Consider the following 23,175-nt stretch of genomic DNA (forward strand, 5'->3'; position numbering starts at 1 on the left):
GTTGGTTAATCCTGAAAAATGCAGGGAAACAAAAAGTATTTAATAATTTAACAACTTACACAAATTGCACAAATGGCAATTAAACACTGGGTGCTCATTAAAATAGGTCTATTCACTATTTAAAGAGTAATCTCGATGAGGCCGGCGCTGAGAGAGCTAGGGTGGGTGTTGACCACAGATGATTGTTTTGCACTCATTAGTGTGATTGTTGAAGCTGTGAGAGAAGTCTGTACCTGCAGCTAACAACAAAACAAGCATCATCCACAGCACTTGCTTACATCAGTTAATAGTTCATAAACTATTGCTTCAGCTGATCTCGAACTTCTTTAACTTCAGTAAACACACAGAAACTGCACATACCTCTGCTTAGCCATGAACTGGTCAGCTGATGACGTAACATGCAGGTTGGCCCGCCCTCACGTGATACTGATTGGTCGATTGATAAGCTTAAATCTGATTGGCTAAAGAGTACGACTGCTCTGTGTAGGATGCCAGGAAAGTCTCAAACACACACACACACACAGACACACACACACACACACACACACACACACACACACACACACACACACACACACATCCAAGGCGATTCACACATTCACATTCAAGGATAAACTCGTACATTTTAAACATTCAAAGGTTTTTGTGCACAGGTGTACATTTACGAATTGTGTTTTGCATTTGTGAAGTGTATTGTATGAATATATAATTTTATTTTGCGCATGTGAATTTCTTTTTGTGAATATTATTATTTTTTTCACGCACGTGATTTTGTGTGTGTACGTGAATTAGGTTTCATGCATGTGAAATTGTCTACGCATGTGTGAATCATGTTTTTAGCGTGAATTACATTTGAGACTAATCCGCTTCCATACATTTCTAACATAAAAATAGTATCTGTAATATCTGTATGTATATGCAAAAATAAATAATAATGTTAAACATTAATATAGATCAGTTATAGATTATAGATTAATTAAAATCATTTTTTTTAAACAATTATTAAAATAATTATCGGTTACTGTTTTAAAATTTCTACATCGGTGCATCGCCTTAATTATAAGATATAAACAGTATTTACAATAAGCATCGTTTGTCTTTTCTACCTCCCAAAGCTATGTAAATATTAAACATCAATATGACAGCCATTTTTCTTCTATAATATGACATATTTCTTGGCAAAAGAGAATAAACCAAGAAATCAATAAAAAAAATAAAAAAACAGTGATATGCATCAAGATTTTAGCAAGCAGCCTAAAAAATGACGGGGATTCCAAATCTTCTATTCACAGACAAGATTTATCACAGGCTTAGAGACACCATGAGCGCTGCTTTTTTGCGATTGTGTCACATTAAACAGTTTCCTCATGAAAATCTTTGTGTTATAAAACACTTAATAATACCAATACAAAAAAGACTAGAGAGGAGTCAGAGGAATTGAGCACAATCTGACCCTAAATGTGCTACGAAACAAACACAATGTCAGTGTCTCGTCTCATTAGGATAAGCACAGTGGTTGAGCCCCGCGTTGGGCGCCATATGTGCCAGTCATCCATGTGAACTGAAGTGTGCTCCTTTTAACAATGGACCCTATTAGCTAATGGAAATGTCGCAAATGTTTCCCCGTCCCAGTTAATTGGGCTAAAATGTCCGCTTAAATAAAAATTCACCAAGCAAAGAGATAATGACATCCCGCACTTAAAAAGAACAACGTCGCGTCACAAATTGAACGCTCCTCAATTAATAAAGTCCATCGAGGACGACTTTAACGAGGCGAACCTCTGATAGTGTTGAAGCAGACGAGAAAGGCGAGAAAGAAGATGAAAGCACGCCAGGCTCATTTCAGATGTGTTAGGCGGCTACCGGACAAGATGCTCCACAATGGACAGGTGATTATGGGAAATGAGGTGGCGATAGAGGCTTTCTTGCGTTCTCCACCTCCATTTCTCATCTGGCTCTCGTTTTATGTCCGCTGAAGGAGGCAAGCTCTCGGCAGAGGCCGAGTTATGACCTCCTCGGGCGGCCGAGACGAGATTACCGCCTTTGAAACGAGCTGTTTGATGGGGAGACGCAGAGAGCGCACAGGAGAGAGAGACGCCTTCGACAAATTCACTTCAAGGAGCCACAGAGAAATGTCAGACTAGGTTTAGCGTCCAAAGCCGGCGAAATAGAGAACGCTCTTTGAACTGGAGGATTTGGACGAGACAAAAGATTGTCTGCTTTTGAGTGAGTTGAGGACGGCGAGAGCAAAAACATCTCTTAAGAGGCCTGGACGTTGGATTTCGTTCAGTTGTAAGCAACCCCTGAACCAAATATGAAATAAAAATGATTGACAAGGCCGTACACAGTTATTAACTAATAAACCGCATCAGTAGAGATGCAAATTAGAAATAGCAGCAGGTGCACCTGAAATTGACAGTTAAATTAAAGTTAACTGACAAAATATGTCACTCCTGAACACTTCAAAATGATATGTAAAATAATGTCAAAAAGGCTGTTTTTCTTTATGCAAAATATAATTCTTTTGATTTGGGGGTGAAATATGACCTACAAATAGAAATGACATGTTCTTGACAGGTTTCGTGAGATGCAGCAGTTTACAGTCGGAGAAAAGTAATCAGAGAGTGTGTTGGTGTGCATGTACCTGGGGTTTGGAAGTTGATTCGCCTCATCTCCACGGGGTCTGTGGGGTGGTGAGGGGTGATTTCGGCGTTGTTCAGCAGGCATTTCGTCCGTGGCTCTGACTCTTTACGTTTGCTGCTTTAAAAAAGGAAAGGAAAACGTGGAGACTAAATGAAAACTGACAAATGAGATGGAAAAAGAACAAGTGAACCAAATTTTCGGACCCATTCAGTTCATGATTCAGATCGATGACTCCCGATTTTGAATGATTCTTCTATCTATCTATCTATCTATCTATCTATCTATCTATCTTAGAGAAGCACCGATACAAAATCTCTCTGCCGATACGTGAACTGATTATTCAGAATGAAATCTGCCGATTCCGATATCGATAATATCTCTTGAACTGAGGCGCTACAGTGATCTGCCATGTCACATTTAAGAGCATCAAAAAGACATTTATTATTTGAATTTAGAGACAGAATGGACATAATGATGAGACTTTTGGCGCTTTTCCATTACCAGTACCAGCTCAACTCGGCTCGGCTCGCTTTTCGCTCCGTTTTCCATTGCAGATAGTACCTCCGCAATAGTACCTGGTCGTCATAGCGACGCCACAGGAAACTGCCATGACTTAATCTTCTACGCGACACACACCCGCTACCCACACACACACAGGACAATGGAGGAATTTTTGGATTTTTTTATCTGTTTTTTTATTCAGGATACTCCGTTTTCACGTCACATTTTAGTATCGCCTCAGCTCGCCTCAGAACCTCGCTGGAGGTGGTACGAAAAAGAGTACCTGGAAGCAGGTACAGGTACAACTTTTACACAGTGGAAAACCAAACAAAGCCGAGTCGAGTCGAGGCAAGGCGACCTGGTACCTGGTAGTGGAAAAGCGCCATTTGTTTATTTTTTTGGCTGATATATCGGTGCATCTCTAATAATATATACATTGTGTTTATAGTTAATATAGAGGAAGCTAGATGCTAGCACAAGCAAAGCTATGTCCACACACAACACAGCCGAGGGGCACATTGGTTTTTCATGGCCATCTAATTAAAACTTGCTTTTATGCTGAGGCAGGTTATTTTCTTTTGCCCCCTTGAAAACAGCAATAAAGTACAGCTAAGCCTTACCTGTCAGGCTTGCTGCTTCCAAAGAAAGCATTGAAGTGAAATAAATATATAAAAGAGAGAAAACACAACAAGAGAACAAGGGAGAGGAGAAAGAAAAAAAATCAATAGAGTGCATTTAAATTCACAGTGCAGGCTAGCAGTGCCAGATTAGGCTCATCTGCATTTGGACAGACCTGTAAAGATGTGTGTTTGCGCATCTCCAGACACCAGAGGTCAAACTCAAGGTCCTGCCGAGGGAGGAAATACTAGCCAGGAGTCATTCGCTTTTAACCTCGTCCGTGAGGTGCTAATGAGGAATAGCTTCCGCACGTTTGCATGCTAAAAGTCAAAGCGGTCTGCTTTGGCCGTGCTCTGAAGCTAATAGCTATTAGCCATCACCTCGTTACATTTTGATACGATCGAATTGACTGCTCTCCTCAGCTATGCTTTGAACTTCTCCAAACGATGCTAACGGCTGGGGGGGAATATGTCTAAAATAAGCTTAAATCATTCTATTAGCATTTCTTCACCTCATAATGCATTTACAGTGCGTTAGTTTGAAGATAGTTCCACCTGCTTGTTATATAAAGAACAAATTAGGTCAAAAATCCCCTTTTTGCTGGTACTATAAATGGTGGGGACAAACATCAATTCATTAGAATGTGAAAAAAGTCCACTCACTTCTTGTAGAGGAGAATCGCAATCACAATACAGATTATGAAGACCACAGCAAGAACGGGTCCCACCACCCAGATGAGTCCGTCTCCTCCCGTCTCCAGGGGCTGAGGGTCCACGTCAGGAGCCATGATGGGGTCCGTGTAGGGGCTAGATGCGAAGGATTTCTGCACAAGCACAAAAAAGGTTAAAGTCATCTACATTTGTCACTTTATGGTTGTCATAACACCAATTTGTGATGGATTAAAAAGGCTTTTCCTTATATTTCACTCACCCCTCCAGTAGTGTTAAGCTCAGCTAGGATGAAGAACACATATTCCTGTCCAGGGTCCAGAGCCCTGTTTTCAAAGGCGCTATACACTCTCTGATCGCCCAGGGTGAAGGACGATGGCATGGATGAGGGCTTGAAGCTGGCAGCGATGTAGGGCCGCTTCCCGTCCACCTGCTTGAGCTGACGGGTGGTACGAGCGTGACGTTGACCGAGTCTTCTTTCGCCCAACAGCTGTGGGAGAAAAAACTGCTTGAGAAGAACTGAAACCAGCATCTAAAACACAACATATGTACCAAATCAGCATCAAGCAGTGCTAATGGTGCAAACAAAATGGGCTATCTACTATAAAAAACTAAAATTTTATTTTATTTTGAAGTCCCAATAAATAAAATAACATATAAACAGAATACAAAGCTCCACAGCTCAAGGTTGAGTGGCTAAGCGTTGCAGTTTGCCAGCGGGTTAGGATGAGAGCTGTGTAATTGTCCCCTTTTCCCTGACAAACCCCTCGGGAACGTTCCCACAATGCTCCTGCGAGAACTCTTTCCATGGCTCTGGCTCCACTGTGTCTGCAACACAAGGACAAAGACTTGTGGAAAAAAGGGTATGTTCACCTCTTCCAGGTCCAGCTCGTCTGGGTTCTTGATGTGTCTGATCGGTCCTCTTCCCTTCTTCAGAGGAACCACCACAATATAGATTGCCCTGCAAGAGGTCAAGATGGTGCATAAAACAAATAAATCCCCCCACAACAGACTTTGTTAGTATCATAAAAACGTTATCTACATTTCTGTATCCATCAGAGCATTAAAAATGGGAATTTTTCCCCAAACAAAACCTGAAAAATACGCAACCATGTGAACGCAGACGAATGCAATTCTTAACACAGGTATATATACTGCATTCTCAGTGTGGCCACAAGGGGCACTATAGAGAACAACAGCACAAACTTTCTTCAAAAATGGATCCATCATTCACACTTTGAAATGCATTTGCATTCGTATACTTGGGTAGAGTGCGTTTCTAGGCAAGGATGGTTTTCCTCACTTGATCAAGTCTTTGGATTCCAGCGGTGGGAAGAGAATGGTCAGCATACTGTCTGGCTCTCTTTTCAGGTCCAACTCAGGTTTTCGGATCAGAATAGGTGGCGCCGTTCGGGCGATGAGCTTGTGTTTGGGTCCACCGTCGCTGCTCTCCTGGCAGGTGATTCTGAACTCATAGGTGACATTGGGTCGTAAATTGGTGATGAGAGCTTTGGTCATCCTAGCATCAATGTCAACCTTCTGCCGGTTGTACTCGATCTGTGGAAGAGTGTACATGGATAAACTGTTCACAATAACATCAAAAACATGTAAATTGAGTCAGAGTCTGGCAGGTACTCATTTGAAAAGGATGGACAAAACTGAATCGCTTACCATGCATCGGTACGGGGAACGGCTATCGGAAAACTTCCAGGTCAGCAGTACCGTGGTCTTGGTGACCAGCTTCACGGTGAAGTTCTTAGGAACATCTGTCCAGAAGTGAATGGAGGAAACAAATTGAGAAAAACAAGTACAGGAGGACTGAAGGGAAAGAAGGCTGACAGAATATTCGGCGTTTGCGACCATTTTTCTTTTTTCCCCCAAGGGAAAGGGGCTTTGGTCCCTCGGAGTGAGCGGAGTGTGGCGTTAGCTGTGAAGGGGAGGGAGGGAGGCGCTCAGTTGGGACAAACAGCACGCTAGACTGGACTGGTGAACACAGAACCACAGGATCGCACAGTACTCTGCCTGCCCTGGCCCGGCAGTGCCGCCCCAACAAGAACATTTTGAAAGCAGTTCCCATAATCCCCCCTGAATGCTTCCAGAATAGCTGAACCCACATTATGTTTGAGTAACCCACTGCTGCATACTCTCAAATTTGGATAGGCACTGCCGTGGCAGAAAGCCCGACAGGAACGAGGACAAACCCCAAAACACAATTGTCATGCCCACACTTGTTAGCAGTGCATCATGGGACGCCATGCTTCAAACCATCCTAGTGTGGGAGCGGGGGGGAAAGGTGAGTACAGAAAAGAGGAATTGTCAGACCAAAAAATGAAAAATAAATGAGAAAAACCCAAAGTAAACAAATGTGCCTAGTTTCACTTCAGATTTGGGATCTCCTTGACGTGGTTCTCGCCTGCCTTTGATACTAGGGAAATTTGGTGATTAGATGAGTGAATGTGCTGGGCGTGTCTGACCAATCGGCACTTACCTCGCAAAAATTGATGCTCCTCCCCTTTCAAAACTGACTGACTTTAGCTTACTGACTTATTTTACCTTGTTGTGGGGGAGGGTGTTAGTGAGGTATGTGGCTCCCAGAGAACTTTATATAATCGGGTGTAGGTGCTTGCATTGTAGAGGTTTGTCCCTTGAGGCGGGGAAATGAGCAACCCCTACCTGCTTCATAGGCCACTGTTCGATACTGGATCGGTGGGCTGTAGGGCCCTGGACCTACACTGGTGTGCGCTCGAATTTTCACATCATACACTGCGTTGGGTCTCAGGCTGTTGAGGGTGTAGCTGTTCTCGCTTGCCGGCAGACGCAGTTCCTTGGGTCCGCCAGCCATTCCCATCTCCTGATAGGCCAGTGTGTATTCCGTTATATCACCGTTGCGCTCCGCTAGTACCGGAGGCAGCCAGGAGAACTGAAGCGAGCAGCAGGTGATGTTGGACCCTTTGGTTATTTGAGGATACCCTCGAGGAACCTCTTCCGGGACTCTCAGTTCTCGCGTAGCCTCTTCGCCAAATCCCGATCTGGACTTGGCGGATACTTTGAACATGTACGTGGCCCCTCGGTGGATATTGCTAATGGAATATTCAAACTCCTGAGGGCCGAACTCCAGCGTGGCCAGGGGGCTCACGTCTTTTCGGCCGAACTGCAGCCGATAGCCCTGCACCTCGAGACCCGGAGCGATAAAATCTGGGGGTTGCCAGCGTACTAATGCAGTAGTCTCTGAGTTTTGGTTGACGGAGAGAAAGGGAGGCCCCGGCACTGTAGAGAGAGAGAGAGAGAGAGAGAGAGAAAGAGAGGGACATTACATTAACTTCAAATGAACCGTATCTCACTTAAGTTTGCTGTATCAAAACCAAATGTCTTTTCATCCTGTTACTCCCTACTAAAGAAAAGGCACCTGAAACGAATTTAAAAGGATTACAAACCCATTTCCCGTAAAGTACTCTTACATAAGCATGCATTTATTGTGCAACTGCCATAAAGGTGTTAACAACACATATACTCTATTAGTAACTGCAAATGTTTCAAAATCACAGTCTTATGTCAGAACAGCAACACTATTATATTTTAAGTTAACAGAAGTGAATAGATGGTTGTTGAACAGATCACCGGATGAGAGATGGTGGGTTAACAGCCGTATGATAGAGACGGAGGGCATGAGACCAGATAGGAGGACAAATGACTCCAGAAAAAAAGGAGAGCTGATGAAGGTGACGGGGAATCATCGCAATCTGCCGCAGCAAGAGGACAACGAGGGTCAGAGACAGCGTGATTGTAGCGCGCTTCCCCTCACCAACAGCACTCCAGTCCACTCCACTGGACGACACACAATCCTCTCCACAGGACCACAGGCACGTTTCCCATTAGGCCTTGCATTAACGGCCACTGTTGACCCACAGCCACTGATTAAGATAGGATTGCGTTTCACACTCACGCCCTCCCCTTCCCTACTTTCCTCTCGCTCTCTGTCCTTCTCATCTCCAGTAGAGGAGAAGCGCCAGAGCTGCTGCGAAAAAGAACAAAATAAAATAACCTTCAGCTAACATGCAATTAACCTGCCGACAGGACTTACAGTGAGTTATATTAGGCGTATAAAGCACGACTGCCAGCTGACATAACTTAGCCCTGAAAAAACTGCAGCGTTGCATTCTGGGCTGAACTGATATCAAAAATACAAAAGACAAGGGCAATATGTCTGAATATAACCGTCCGACTTAATGTCCTCAGCACAGGATGACAAAAGGGCGACATAATTAAAAGTCTTTGATTAATTATTTCTTGTGTACTGTTGAAAAATTAAAGCAACATACCACAAGAGACCATGTTTTACAGTGATTTTACCAAGGTTTTATTTAGGCACATAAGCATGGTGCAGCATTTCATGAGTTGGCTAGCTGTTTACAGTTGCAAGGCAATGCAGCAACTAATATAGATTTCAAACACAGCTGATCCAATCTAATTTTGGATCTATCTAATTTTGGATCTATCTAACAGCAATTTATGAACACCATAATGCCTGTTTGTAATCCCATAATCCCAAAAATTCAATTTGCAGAAAGTTCAACTCCATACCACAGTATCCTGGCTTCAGACGCGACTAGACAAGAAGCTCCAGAGACCAACAAGGAGCTTCACTCTCCACAATCAGGACTGGAGCAAGTGGCCCTAAGTGGACCAATTAATTGAAGAGAATAACCACAGTGCCGGGAGGATTGTGAGTCATCCAGACTCTCTGGTCCCCGAGCCGTGGCGGCCGTCCAAGCGGGCACTCGTGAAGAACACCTCCAGCCTCTGCATTAGCATGCAATCTGCTCATCTCCCACAAGGATGAAGGGAGACAGGAGGAAATTAAAATAAGGAAGGCTCGTCCTCGATCGGGATCTGGCTAAACTTAAAGACGTTGCAGTTTGCGTTTAATGCACATGGAATCGCGAATGATAAGGCGTATTAGCAACGAAGGGGTTTGACAGAGCACACATCAATCAGTCTGTCGGCTCTGAAGCGAGAACAGAATCAATCATTTCCGTGTCGTTCCTCACGGACAACAGGCAGCATCAATTAGATCGATACAAGGACATCTGCTTTGAGATTAAGGCGCGGTTAACCGATAACGCAGCTCTTTGAATGCAACATTAATAATGTTCGTCAATATGGCTGACACATGACACAAAAATAATCCAAAATGACTAATTAGTTTTTTTTGTTGTTGCATTTGTACCGGTGTTCACTGATATACTATTAAAATGTAATTATCATTGTGATTATTTATTTTTTTAACCAATAAAAATACTAATGGTGCACTCAGTGCACATTATTCCGCCGCTTGCAACTTGAATGGCGGCTCGGTGTGACCGTAGAGCCTGACTGACTGAGTCGCTGTTCTGAAGTGTATCTCCGACATGCAGAATGGCAGCTCGGGGACGGACGGCGCTCTCAGATGACAGGCGGACTTAAGGAAGGTTCCGGGTTTGAAAGGGGCGGGTCGGCCCTTATCAATACAATAAGGCAGGGGCTTAAATTGTCTGACAGCATTATGTAGCAGAAATGAGGCATGAAAGTGCCCCGGAGTGGCTCTTCTGAGCCCCATTGGTCAAGCTTCCCTTCTGTTCTGGCACTTGAAAGAGTGTGATGCCGCTTCTTTAAGTAGGGCTGAGTCTGCCCTTGTTTATTTATTTATTTCTTTTGTCTGCTGTAAGCGTTTCGCCACACTTTCGGAGGCGGGAAGCACAGGGACATCCTTCCTTTGAGCGCCACATCACTGCGCGAGGGAGAGGGAGAGAGACAGGCGTTGAGAATGACATGCATATGTGGCGGGACTGTCACACTTGACACCTGGGATCGGCACACCTGTCTCGTCAGCGCTAAACGAGTAAATTCTAAAAAATAATAAAACGAGAAGAAACGAGCTAGGCTACGACACCGTACACACCCGCGGTACTGTTTGATAACCATATAATATACTGTTTAAAAGGTACTTTAAAGAATATCATGGGATTAGCATGATGGTAGCGTCCAAAATTCACTAGCATGGTATTCACTTTTCTATAGTATACTGGCAATACCATTGTGCATTTAAGAAAGGAAAACCACCACGATTCTAACAGTAGGGATGTATCAAATATTTTTTTTAATCGACTAGTTAGTGGGTTGTAAGGCTGTATAATCAGGCAGGATTAGAGCAAACTCTTTACAGCGCTATTTAACACGGCATCTTAAAACAAAAGGCGACGTAAGACGCAAAAAAAGAAAAACAGCGAGAAGCAATGCAACAGCCAAAACACATTGGTCTGCATGTGTACAGAAATAAAATGGTATTAGCATAATGGTAGTCTCCAAAATGCACTAGGGTAATCACTTTACTTGTAATACCATGGTGTGTTTAAGTAAGGCAAATCCCCTCAATTCTTACACTTGGGATGTACAGAACAAAATATTTTCAGAATTTACTGGGTAATGGGTTGTCTGGTCATTAGTTAGCTTGAATAATCAGGCAAGATTAAAGCTAACTTAGTGTAGTGCTTAAACAATTTAGAAACTTAGAAACAAAATGCTCACACACACACACAAACAAACAGCGAAAAGCAATGCAACAGCCAAAACACACTGGTCTGCATGTGTACAGAAATAGAGTACTTATAAGAATACCATGGTACTAAAAACTCTATCTGCATGTGTATATAAACCATCAATTAGAAAACACTTTGAGTCCAATTTAATGATGCTACGCTAGCATGCTGTTTAGCACACTAAATCACTGTTAGCAGACTAATGACTCATCATTATCTCATTAGTTCAGGTTTTCTAAAAACTAAACTTTCTCTTGCTGTAGCAACATGTGGCTAACCGCTACATTCCCTTATAGTTTTTATGTACTCCAGACACACTATATAGGCCATGTTTTTTTTCTTCTCACTCGAATGAAGTCCCTAAAGGTTCATTTTGCTCCTGTAGCCAATAACACCTGGCCCGCTGTGCGACGGAGCTCGGCTAATGATAACGTTATTATTACTGACCTGCTCCCTTCGTCACCACCAGCTTGGGTTTGCTGCGGGCACCGTCTCCTTTGGTGGTGTAGGCGGCCACGGTGATGGAGTACGTGGTGTCAGGTTGCAGGCCCCCGATGACCATCTCCTGTGTTTAATGGACATGAAGAGGGAAGTTAGCACTATGTTAGGAACGGATTTAAAAAAAAAGACTTTATGACATGTCACCTGCACAGGCCCGGCGCCAGTTTCCCCTCTTTTCAATGTCACAACCTGCAATCTGTAGCCTACTCTTGTTTTTATTTTTAAAAGAATATTAACCTAGCAACTTGTCACATTACTAAAGAATGTGCAATCACATTTCATTTGGGGAACTTTCGAGATATATATATATAAATATATAAAGTTATATTTTATATATTATTTATAATATCTTGTCTTAGGACAACTTTGATGAACTTTTTTGATCCACTTCAGATGTTGAGTACTGTATGTATATATACATATTTAATTTCTTTACAGATATAAATAATAAAATAACAAATAATAACAATAGTAACATATAAACAAATATTATTATGTATATAATTCACACACACACACACACACACACACACACACACACACACACACACACACACACACACACACACACACACACACACACACACACACACACACACACACACACACACACACACACACACACACACACACACACACACACACACACACACACATAATAATTTACACATGCACACACACAATTTATTTATAGACATATTTTATATAATGTATCATTTATATATATTTATATCTATCTATATTTAAATATATAGAGAGATAGATAGATAGATATTAATATATATATATATATATATTTAATTTCATACACATATATTATTTATTTATAGATATAAATTGTATATATTAAACATTTTATATTTTTATTGCATTTACATTAGTGCATGTTTTCTATGGTGTGTGTTAAATATTTTCTTTTATAAAATATTTTAAATATAAATATTTTATTACATATTTTTAAGTCTTTTTCAAAAAAAATTTTTTTCTACTGTATCATTATTAATTAAATGTTTTACCCAATTTAATAAATTACATTAATAATTGTTCCATGAAATATAGTTATTGTATGTCGTTTGATATCTCACACACACACACACACACGCACACACGCACACACGCACACACGCACACACACACGCACACGCACAGTATAAATATATTATTATATTATAAATATTTTTCATATACTAGCCTATATAGATATATACTGCAGTGTGGCTCATTATTATTGGCATTTAGCGTGTCATCTAGTTTGACCAGGTTATCTTACGATTCCTGCTCATCTATAACACGTCATGTCTGTGAATTAATTCAACAGAGCCTGAGCAAACAGACCGTCAGAATAATGAATTTCTTGGGGTCGGCCGGTAAGCTGTGCGTGCACACACACACACACACACACACACACACACACACACACACACACACACACACACACACACACACACACACACACACACACACACACACACACACACACACTTCTGACGGGCCCCTATTTTCCAATATTTCACGTGAAAGCGAGTGAGCTTTGATCAGCGCGCATGACGGAGAGGAAATTAATGGCAAGCGCTCGCGGAGGAAAAAAGCACCTGCGGGTCCCGCTGCTAACAGAGGACTGAGCTTCACATCAAACCTGTTCATGCAATCTAGGGGTTACACAACTGATCCATTTATAAAAATAAATAAAACTCCATTTCTTTAAAAGGAACAAAAATAAGCACAAAATAAGCTTCATCTTTGATGCAAAACATCACAGCACAAAACACACTCGTCCATGCCAGGCATAAAAGAACCCTGATGTTACATCATTCCCCCTGTGCACCATTCACATTTTTCTGAAGTCGTCACACACACACACACACACACACACACAATGGACATGAGGTTGCATTGGTTGTTTTCTCTCTGTGGCATAAATTGGCTCATTATAAAAATCTGGCAATGCAAGAAAACTCTTTAAATGAGAGACTTCTGACACAAAACTCTACGTGTCAATCCATTTTCCGTGATTAGTTGTGGGTTTAGGCCGACTGCTACAAGCACACTCATCGGCCGGGTGGGTCTGATGTAACATCACAGGTCCTCAGATCACAGCGCACTCTCGCCGACAGCCATACTCACGTATTCAGCTGTGTCGTCCATTTCCCACTAACATCCCCCACCCGGGAGGAGAAAGAGGGAGCGCGGTTTGAAAGAGAGGGAAAAGACAGACAGAGAGAAAGAGAGGAAAGCGTAAGACGAAACAAGGTAAAAGTGCCAAGGAAATGGAAGAACGGCAGAGTGTTTTAAAGTAGGTCAGTGTGGATTAGGGTGGAAAAAAAATGGTGAAGATTGAAGACGAGGCAGGAAATTGAGTGGCCGCCGCTATCTGAGCGTGTCATTCCTGCAGCTTTTCCCGCCATTTCATTTGGTAAGAGAATAAGAAAACGACTGTTTTTGAGTTTGATATCAGATCATAACTTCTAAAGAAATATGCAGAGCAAAATTAATTTGATGAATAAAAGTGTTGGTATAAATCACCACAAGATACTGTAGGCTACTGATATTTTTACAACACATTTTTTGTTTCAAAGTGATTTTATGAATAATGTAAATATTTTCCGCATGAATATTTAAAACGATTGAATAAGACGACTATTTGTGGACTTGATTTCACTGAAAAATTTAATTTGTGACTAAAACAGAAAAACTGAACAAAAATGCAACATTTTACCTCACGATACTAATATTTTTACACTGAGAATAATTAAAAAAAGTTATTGAAAAGATACTTCAAGTATTGTAATTTATTTAAAAATATAATGAAATGTATAAATAATATTTTATATTTATTAAATATAAAAAAAATTATTCAATATGAGATGATAATATATTTACTAAATTATTTATATTTACTAATATATAAAATATATATACTAAAATGAAACTTTCTATTCCTAAAAGTCAATTCAGTCAGATTAAGTCCACTGCAGATAATGAGAAACAAACATGTGAAAGATCGCAATATGTCACCGTTTGTACACAATCACAACATCATTGCGTCGTGACCCAGATATCAACTGATTCCCACTTAACGGAGACTGTAAACCATTCCATCATAAACACACGAGGCATAGATTCAAAAGCTTTAGTCACGGTTTGTTCAAAGCTGTAATATTTGCAGCTGTGAGGAGAATAAGGTGCCTCGTATCTGCTGTTTTCATGACAGAAGCTTGTATTATAATTTTAGGTTGCAGCCAGAGGCGCTCGGTTGCTTTTTCTTCTTTCTTTTTGCCACTTGTGCTTTTAAATCAAGTCTGAATTGTGACCGCAATGCTCAAGTGCCTCGTGTTTTAGTGGAGCTCTCGGGGCACTTAATACGGCAGACATAATCAGCTTTTGTTGACTTTATCTATGACACTAGAGCCTTGGAGGTTAAACTTATTAGAGGTTTGACTAAACCGTGCAATTCTAATGGCTGATAAGATATTTTGGACCGCTTGTGGAAAGCATTCTAGAGGCTATAAAATAACTTCACAGATTAAATTATTTATAAAAGGATTTTCATACGTTTGTTGCAGTGGCCATGTGAAGATTTTGAACCACTTTTGCTGCAACAGTAGCATAAAAATAACTAATCGGCAACAAGTTAACTCGCCATTTGTTTGACGAAACATTGATAATCGCGCTAACATACCTGTGCATCGGCTAGCATGACGTCCTTGATGAGGGGCAGGCCGCGGGATTCGCCGTTCTCCACACGGACGTAGTGCACCTGGTACCCGCGGATCTGCCCGTGCTGTTTCCCTGGCAACAGGGAGCGCCACATCACCTTGATGGCGGTGGAGTTGAGCACCTCGACCTCCACACGGCGAGGGGGGGCCCCAGGAACTGCGGTGGGACAAGAGGACATGAATTAAGCATGTTTGTGATAATTAAAACTAGATTTGAACATTTTTACACACAGTATTGCCTGTGCAAAACTCACCGATGTGATGCTAGGGTGTTGCTATGCTATGCCCGGTTTTTGCTCATATTACTAACTCTTAGTTTGAGTGTAGTAGTATTAGTATTTGCCTTAGCATTTATCATCATGATAGGGACATAAAGTCAATTAAAACTTGTGTTTTAATTACACACAATTAAAGCCCAATTACCACTCACTTTTTCATTTTTTTCATTTTCAATTACGAAAATATTTCTTCCCTGATGAGACTCTGAACCACTAGGATTTGAAGAGAACACATTTTTCTACCAATCCACCAATTTTCATCATGATAGGGGAACAAAAAGTCAATCAAAATTTGTTTTTCAATCAAAACACATTTAGTCTTTAATGAACACAATTAAGACACTATTATCACTCATTCATCTACATAGTTTTCACTTTCTACCAACTTTAGAGGCCAGTTTCGAGTATATTTCTACCCTGATGAGACTCTGAACTACTTGGACTTTTAGGGAACACGTTTTTCTAGCAATCTACCAATTTGAACAAAGCTAGAAATCATGGTTCCTGAGATATCACACCCTAAACATGGCTTCCCAGATGTTTTTTGGCCTCAAATAATATGAATATGTACATGAAATATTTTAAAGAACTCAGTTTTAAGTCCCAAATAACACAAATTTGAGAAAAGGCAATAACATACATCTTTAATTATGTCTGAGTCCGATTTTTTTAAATAGTACCAATCCTAATTGACTACACAAAGCACACACCTCAAAACGTCTGAAAAGAAACTAAGCCCTAGCGTCTCAGCTAGTATGTACATTCAATTATGTGAAACCAGGTTACTGATTAAGCGCCCATCTTCAGGGATATTTAATCAAATGCAATATCACACCCCCATATACCCGAGCAACCATTTCATCCCCTTCCATTTCACTATCATTCTTATCTGAGCTCTGATCAATTTGCTGTCTGCAGACCTGCGAGCTAATGAAAATCCTTTTATACGAGGCCTTGATGTTTAATACCTCCGGTCATTCAGAACTGCTGTAAGGAGGAGACCGATTTCCTGTATGTTCAATAAAAGACGCCATAAGGGGATGTACTGTATTTTGAGGCTTGGCTCTACCATATAAGACGCTTTAACGGTACAAGTCTCCAAGGATGTGACTGTCGTAACATATCGCTACTCAAATAACTCAAATAACATAACCCAAAAGTTATGTTGGTCAAGGTTGGTCAAATAAGATTTCCCATCGGAGGTCTTAGGGAAGTGTTCCCTCCCTCTCGGCCCGCCTACAGCGGATGACCAGCCCGTCAAAACCATCCATCGTAGGGTGGCCCACAGCGCCAGTATTGATTACTAGCTTGTATCCTGAACTAGCGCTGTCAGTCACAGAGAAAGACTGCTGTCACCAGGGAACGTCCGACACAATTTCTTACTCTGGCTAGATTTATTTCAGTGCTCATAAGCTGTCCGAGTGCTTTTACAAAGAGGTGTGACAGATGAAAATGATGCTAAGTCAATGTTTCCTCCATCACATAATGCAAGTCAATAGATCTGCTCCCGAAAAGAGTGAGCTGTCCACACAGACGTATAATCAACATTTCTCTCACCTCATCCACCATCTTAGATTTATTTTCTCACTAAGCTTGGCTAGAGACTATATAAGGTCACTGGAAAAAGAACGGGGGAAATAAAACCAAATACAGTGGCTTTAGAAAAGGAAGTGTTACAGTAAAATACAGATTTTTTTTTAAAGCATGAAATGGGCTAAAAAAGCTGATTCATTTTTCATGTTGTAAGATTATATTGTTTTGCGTTGAAGCATAATCTTGACATGCCACGATGCCTTAAAACACTGTCTAGGTTGGACATTTAAATAGTTTTAAGAGGTCATTTTACATTTTTAATATTGTTGAACCTGAACTATCTAAAAACGTCAAAAACTTGTATATTTTCCATTTAAAATATCTAACTCAAACAAGATAAAGTACTTGAGAAGCAACACTGCATAAGATATTAATACTTGCTTTCAGAGAATGTGCCTTTAATAAAAGTGTAATTTTGTCTTCACTGGCAGATTTGCTCACTCATTTTAAGTATAAACAAAATATGCGAGAGCTTTAAGACAAAATACAATTCTATTCAAGATACTATCAATGAAAACAAGTCTTAGTATCTAACAGTGTTGCTTCACAAGTAAATTAAAGCTCAATTAAATTTGTAATTCTTAATTTGTTTCAAGGTTTCAGTACCGTCCTCGTCCGTGCGGCAGAGCAGCGGCTCGCTCTCGGGGCCCGGACCCACACTGGTGGAGGCCGCCACGGTGACTCTGTACATGGTCCATTTCTCCAGCCGCTGGAGCCGGATCTGGTCGGAGCTGGGCGGCACCGCCGGCTCCTCCACGGGCTCCGTGCTGACCTCGGCCCCGGCGCCCACCACTGCGTAGCGCACTATGTACCCGGCCAGCGCCCCGTTCTGGCTCTCGGCCGGCGGAGGGCGCCAACTTACCAGCAGGGTGGTGGAGCTGGAGCTGGAGCACTTAATGTCTTGAGGGGGGGCGGAGGGCTCTGCTCAGGTTTGGGAAGGGGGGAGAGGAGGGGTGGAAAACAAAAAACGAAAAGATGGGAAAGAGAAAAAGAAAATGATAAAAGGGAAAACCCAACTGAAAAAATAAAACAAGCAGAGACATACTGAAACCAAAGAAAAAACGAGGAAAACAAAGGGCAAATGCAAACAGAAGAGCTTGGTTTTGAAGAGGTCGGGGTGTTTCGCATGCATGCATAAATATGAAGCATGAAGGTTTAACGTTGGCTTGATTTTCGTGTCAGAGATCTAGAAGTAACACCACAGATGTTGGGTGTCAGTATTTCAATGGGGTCAGAAAAATCATCTTGTTTTCCCTTTGATTTTTTTCTTTTTTCGGACCCCCTTGACATTAACTCACTAAATGTTTTCAAAAAACAAGAATTAATATCTTATTTCTTTTTGTAGTGAAATGTATCTAGGAAGTTTCGATATTTGTACTGGAAAACAAGACAAAAATATCCAACTACAACCGCCAGTGCACGAGCCAAAGATTTAGCCCATCTTTCACAGTAAATACCCTGGGCTCTCAGGATATATTTCCACCATGAGAGGAAAATAGATCACATTATTTGCATTTGAATGAAGGCCATTCATTGCGGTATTTCGAGGCGTTTTTGTCGAGCACTTTCCCTGCACATATAAAAAATTACAGCGTCTGTGCAGTTCTAAATCAATATAAAAGTCTCGTTTGAAATGCACAGAGTCCATGCCTACTAAATGCTTGCGCATATGGATGTATTACACCATTTAAAGGCCTGTAACATTTATCTCCATTGTAAATTAAACATTAAAAGTTACTCTGTCACACTGATCCCTGAAGCTATAAGTAACACAAATGAATGAGGGGGAAACGGACAGATGGGGATAAACCATATTTGTGACTGAAATTCAAATGGATGAGCACCATCGTTGGAAAGCAAAACAAAATCATTCAAAACAGATTACAGGAAAATGAGCAAAACTCTCTGCGAAATAATGGCTGAAAAAAAAAAATGTTAGGACCCAAAATGTCAACTCAGAAGAATCAATGAAAGCCACCAAGCTTCAAACAGAAAGGAAAACCATTAAAAACAGCAAAAACCAAAACAAAAGACACAAAAGCATTTTCCTGTACATTATACGTACCTGACATCTTCAAACACTAATTTTTAAAGACTTTCTTACCACAAGCACCCGATTCGAGGGAGACTATATTTCCCTAGATTCGGTTGGGTTCGGCCCTCTCCCTCTACTGCTGAGCTAGCCGAATACAGCTCAATTCAAACTATTTACATTCATTTACTTTAGTCAATTTGTTGAGTCATTTGGCCTATAATGTGGATGTTTTTGGGGCTGGAGGGAGAGAGCGTTCCCTGTGCTTTCATCAGGCTGCACTATTCACTGTTTACACTAGCCTGAGGGTCCACAAGATTGAGATCAGGGTGCTAGCACCTCGCTAACATCCAACCACCCATGTAATATAATCCCCCCTTAACCGAACTCTTACTTTACTTTTTAACACATCTATTTTCTGAGTAAAGCTTTTGTTTGTGAAATAGTTAACCGACTTGTCCTATCACCAGGCAGCTTTTATCATTGGTGTCACCGGTCTCAGAGTTCAGCAAGCAACATTATTCAGAGCCCTGTTTATTCACCAAATGGGCTTATTGGATTAAAGTTTTACAGGATTTTCATCTTCCGTTTGAAGATATATTTTGAAGATGTACTTCCTCCCTTGAAGAGTATTTGCATTCAGTTCTTGTAAAATCGACCTGGTTTGAGTGCGAAATGAAAGTTTTGTATCTGAGAGTTGCAGAACTACCTGAAGGTTTAGATGCATGATTCTGGGACTGTATTATACATCAAACACAAAAAGAGTCTTGGATTTCAGTGTTCGAAATGAAATCACTCTTCAAAATCAAAGGGTTGTGCCTTAAAACTGTCATAATTAATGACCTAATAATCCAGATCCAGGCCAAATGGTGGGCGCTGCTACAAAAAAGCCAACTGAGAGATGAAAACTACTGCAATGACAGATTTGTTTGGATAAAAAAGTTGGAATTAATTTATGTGCCAGACGCTGTCAACTTCTTTGAGTGCAACAACTGATTGGAGCCATTGGACTTGGCTGGAAAAGGACCTCCAAGATGTTCTAGCACCAAACCCAAGATTGGTGCGGAAACCCTTGCCCCCAGTTTGTGGACCCTCTATGACCATGTTTGAAACCTGAGCATCACTCAATAGCCATTGACTCTTAAGCGCACTTTCCAGAATGCCACTGCCACCCACTTGGTCAAGGCAGGAGTGTCTATCTCCACTTACCCTCAAGAGTTTGGACACATCCCCCAATATTTAGCATCCTCCAGGGTATGCAAACAAGTGTTGGGGGATATGGAGGGTGAGGTGAGTACTCTCTGCCGGACCATCGAAGGGGCTTTGGTTCGTAACTGTGGGCTGACCCACGAACAGTGACCTGACTGAGCGTCAACTCAACAGCACTGTACCAAAAAAGAAACAAACACAATACACTTTCCTTTCACGCCTTTTTGAGGAAGACCAGTATGCCAGTTGGTGTAGTGCAAAATAGACCTACGAAGAGGAAATTCTGGTGAAAATCTGGAAGAAATTAGTCTATAAACATCTTGGGAACTCTCTGTGAAGATGATGGCCCTCTTTCTAGCTTGTGTAAGGGATTTGAACCAAGTCCGCTGGTGTATATGACAGTTTTGCACCTCAAGGTCACTTATACGCCTACTTATATGGACTGTCAAGTTGGTTAAGTGGCCGACTTCTGAAACATGGGATGGCAGACTGGGCTTCCTCCGAATGGCGGTCACTTACCTCACGGGAATCCACACTGTAATGTTTATGTGTTAAGTTGGGGGGCATTTGTGCTAAATTGCTTCTAACTGTCCGAGCTTGTCACCTCCCTGACCTTGTTATGGGTAAATCTGCACTACTTTAGTTTCTGCTCAAGGGAAGACGTCGGCAGATGTAGTGAACCACGTCTCCCATCTGTGCGAGACCCTGTGGGACAGAGTCCCATAACTCAAGCAAGAAGCCTACGGTCATCCCGCCGGGATACTTACTCTCACCTTTAGTTTAATGGATTTGCTTTGGCAATGCTAAGTGCTGTTGCTGCATGTCGAGCTTGTCAAGGAAAATGAAACCCCAACAGGAAGAGCCACAAAAAAAAAAAAAAATGCTTAGAGCTGTTTCCTCAAGTGTGTTAGAGTAAACCAAACCGAAATGAAATAAAAATGAACTTAAACCTGTGTACTGAACAGAAATGAATTAAAACCAGGTGACGTCAAGCTGGAGCAGGTGAGCTTTAGTTTCATTTCTGGAGTGAAACACAGAAGAGCTAGAAAACAAAAGGGAGGTAAAAAAGTGCACTGCATTGTTCCAGAATACAATATATGAAGACACAAACAGCGGGACGGACATATAGAGATGGAACAGAAGAGGACACACACAGCGTACAACGTGCATTAACAGAGCGCCCCCCAGGGGTAGGGGGAGGTAATGCATGCATTCAGTGCTTGCTCTCTCTGGCTCAGGTGTTACGTTGTGTGTCAATGCAGCAGGTTCATTGCATCCCAGCACCCACTCAACCAACCCCATCCCACCCATTCTGCACCAACAAGCTGCACAGGTAGAAACAGAAGATGAGTTAAAATGGGCCACAACTGCCATGGCTTTCTGGCATCTTCCGCCCACTGTGAATTTATCCAAGTCTGGAGGACTAAACCTGCAACAGGAACCATTTAAAGTTAACATGAAAGCAAAATGCATTCACAATTCTAGAAATTCAATTAAAATCCAATTTCTTCCAATTGTCCAATCAAGTCCTGATTGAACATTCCACTCAGAAATGCATCAGATTACAGTTAAGCAAAATTAGTTCTGAATGCCATTTCATGTTGACTTTAAACAATGAGTTAATTTTTTTTCATTTTTTTTTTTCATTTACACTGAAACATAAGCGTGACAAAGGGCCTAGTTTTAAAGGTCCACATACGTTTTTCTTTGTTGAAGTTAGCTAACATGAAACATAGCTAAAAGCTTATGTCGAAATGCCATTTCACAAATATACCTGTCAACCTTTATTAATTTATTCTACAATTGAAAGCATCCGATAATTGATTAGTATAATAATTCTTGTCTAATCCTTTATGTGGAAAGAAACTTAAAAACTAAGAGGAAACAAATGACTGCACCTTCCGCCCCACATTAAAACAGTTTTTTTTTCTGTGCTCAATGAAACTGAAGTTAACTAAATATAAAATACAAGTGATATTAGTATAAAAGTTTGAGAACACAATGAAACTCAAGGATTTTTTTGGGGTTTAACTTCTCACTCAAACTGTTATGCTTTGAAACCAAAACCTCTGTATTAAATAAGAAAAGACTGCAAAATAGATGCATTTTTGGACCCCTCTGTTTGTACCGTAATACAAGCTGTGCACAAGTAACTGCAATATTTTAGCACCGGGCACATGCCAGCTGCAAGGTTCCCCACAAGCATTGATGATTTCATGCACCGAATCATGATGCGACTCAGCGAGGGTGTATTTTTAGGCCGGAGGCTTGAATAATTCAGACGGTCTCCCAGTGTAAATGCTGACTACCTGCAGGCGCCAGCGGCCACAGCCTGTGCTGCTCTCAGTAATACACAGTGAGGGACTAGATGTGGTGGAAAGCCATGGCAGACCCCAGAGTCAATAATATTTTGTGCGCTTCAGTCGCATGGGAGGAAAAAAGTGCATTTGCTGTTGACACATGAAAAAGAAATACGAACACAGAAGAAAGAAGGGAGCACGCAGGGGAGCCAAATGGCACGCTTGCCGCAGATCAATCAGCCCACATTGATTTGTTTGTTTCACATGTAGGAAATCTCTGAAGTACATAACTGTGACATAGAGAGACCCAGATGAAAGAATCACCAAACAAAGAAGAAAAAGAAGTTTGCGACACCATCCTGCCAAGGGGCGAGGAATCCATTAAACTAAACAACATGGGTCATTTAAAAGTTTAGGTTTAACCTTTACACGCTTTACACAAAATAAATTATGTTTAAAACATCAAAGTCAGATGGACTCATTCATGCAATGCAAGCTGAACAAATTCTTGCATAAACTGGCGCATTGAACTGAATGCAAC

The 23,175-nt window shown here is 41.3% G+C and overlaps 1 protein-coding gene across 22 annotated transcripts in view; it reads right to left on the bottom strand.

Moving 5' to 3' along the window:
* Nucleotides 1-23,175, bottom strand: part of ptprsa (protein tyrosine phosphatase receptor type Sa) — a 204,860-nt gene that overhangs the window by 34,475 nt on the left and 147,210 nt on the right. For 8 of the 22 annotated variants that reach the window (XM_082138943.1, XM_082138947.1, XM_082138938.1 and 5 more), the window contains 11 exons: nucleotides 17,700-18,014; nucleotides 15,186-15,379; nucleotides 13,631-13,657; nucleotides 11,453-11,570; nucleotides 7,104-7,697; nucleotides 6,102-6,196; nucleotides 5,734-5,987; nucleotides 5,304-5,391; nucleotides 4,693-4,920; nucleotides 4,425-4,585; nucleotides 2,645-2,757 (listed from right to left, as the gene is read on the bottom strand). In XM_082138943.1, coding sequence (XP_081995069.1) covers nucleotides 2,645-2,757; nucleotides 4,425-4,585; nucleotides 4,693-4,920; nucleotides 5,304-5,391; nucleotides 5,734-5,987; nucleotides 6,102-6,196; nucleotides 7,104-7,697; nucleotides 11,453-11,570; nucleotides 13,631-13,657; nucleotides 15,186-15,379; nucleotides 17,700-18,014 — 2,187 coding nt within the window. Of the gene's footprint in view, nucleotides 1-2,644; nucleotides 2,761-3,764; nucleotides 3,780-4,424; nucleotides 4,586-4,692; nucleotides 4,921-5,303; nucleotides 5,392-5,733; nucleotides 5,988-6,101; nucleotides 6,197-7,103; nucleotides 7,698-11,452; nucleotides 11,571-13,630; nucleotides 13,658-15,185; nucleotides 15,380-17,699; nucleotides 18,015-23,175 lie in introns of all 22 variants that reach the window. The other 14 variants (XM_082138942.1, XM_082138958.1, XM_082138945.1 and 11 more) reach the window with 4 other exon arrangements.

Source organism: Leuciscus leuciscus (assembly GCF_965113295.1).
Source record: "Leuciscus leuciscus genome assembly, chromosome: 15".
Classification (NCBI taxonomy): Eukaryota; Metazoa; Chordata; class Actinopteri; order Cypriniformes; family Leuciscidae; genus Leuciscus; species Leuciscus leuciscus.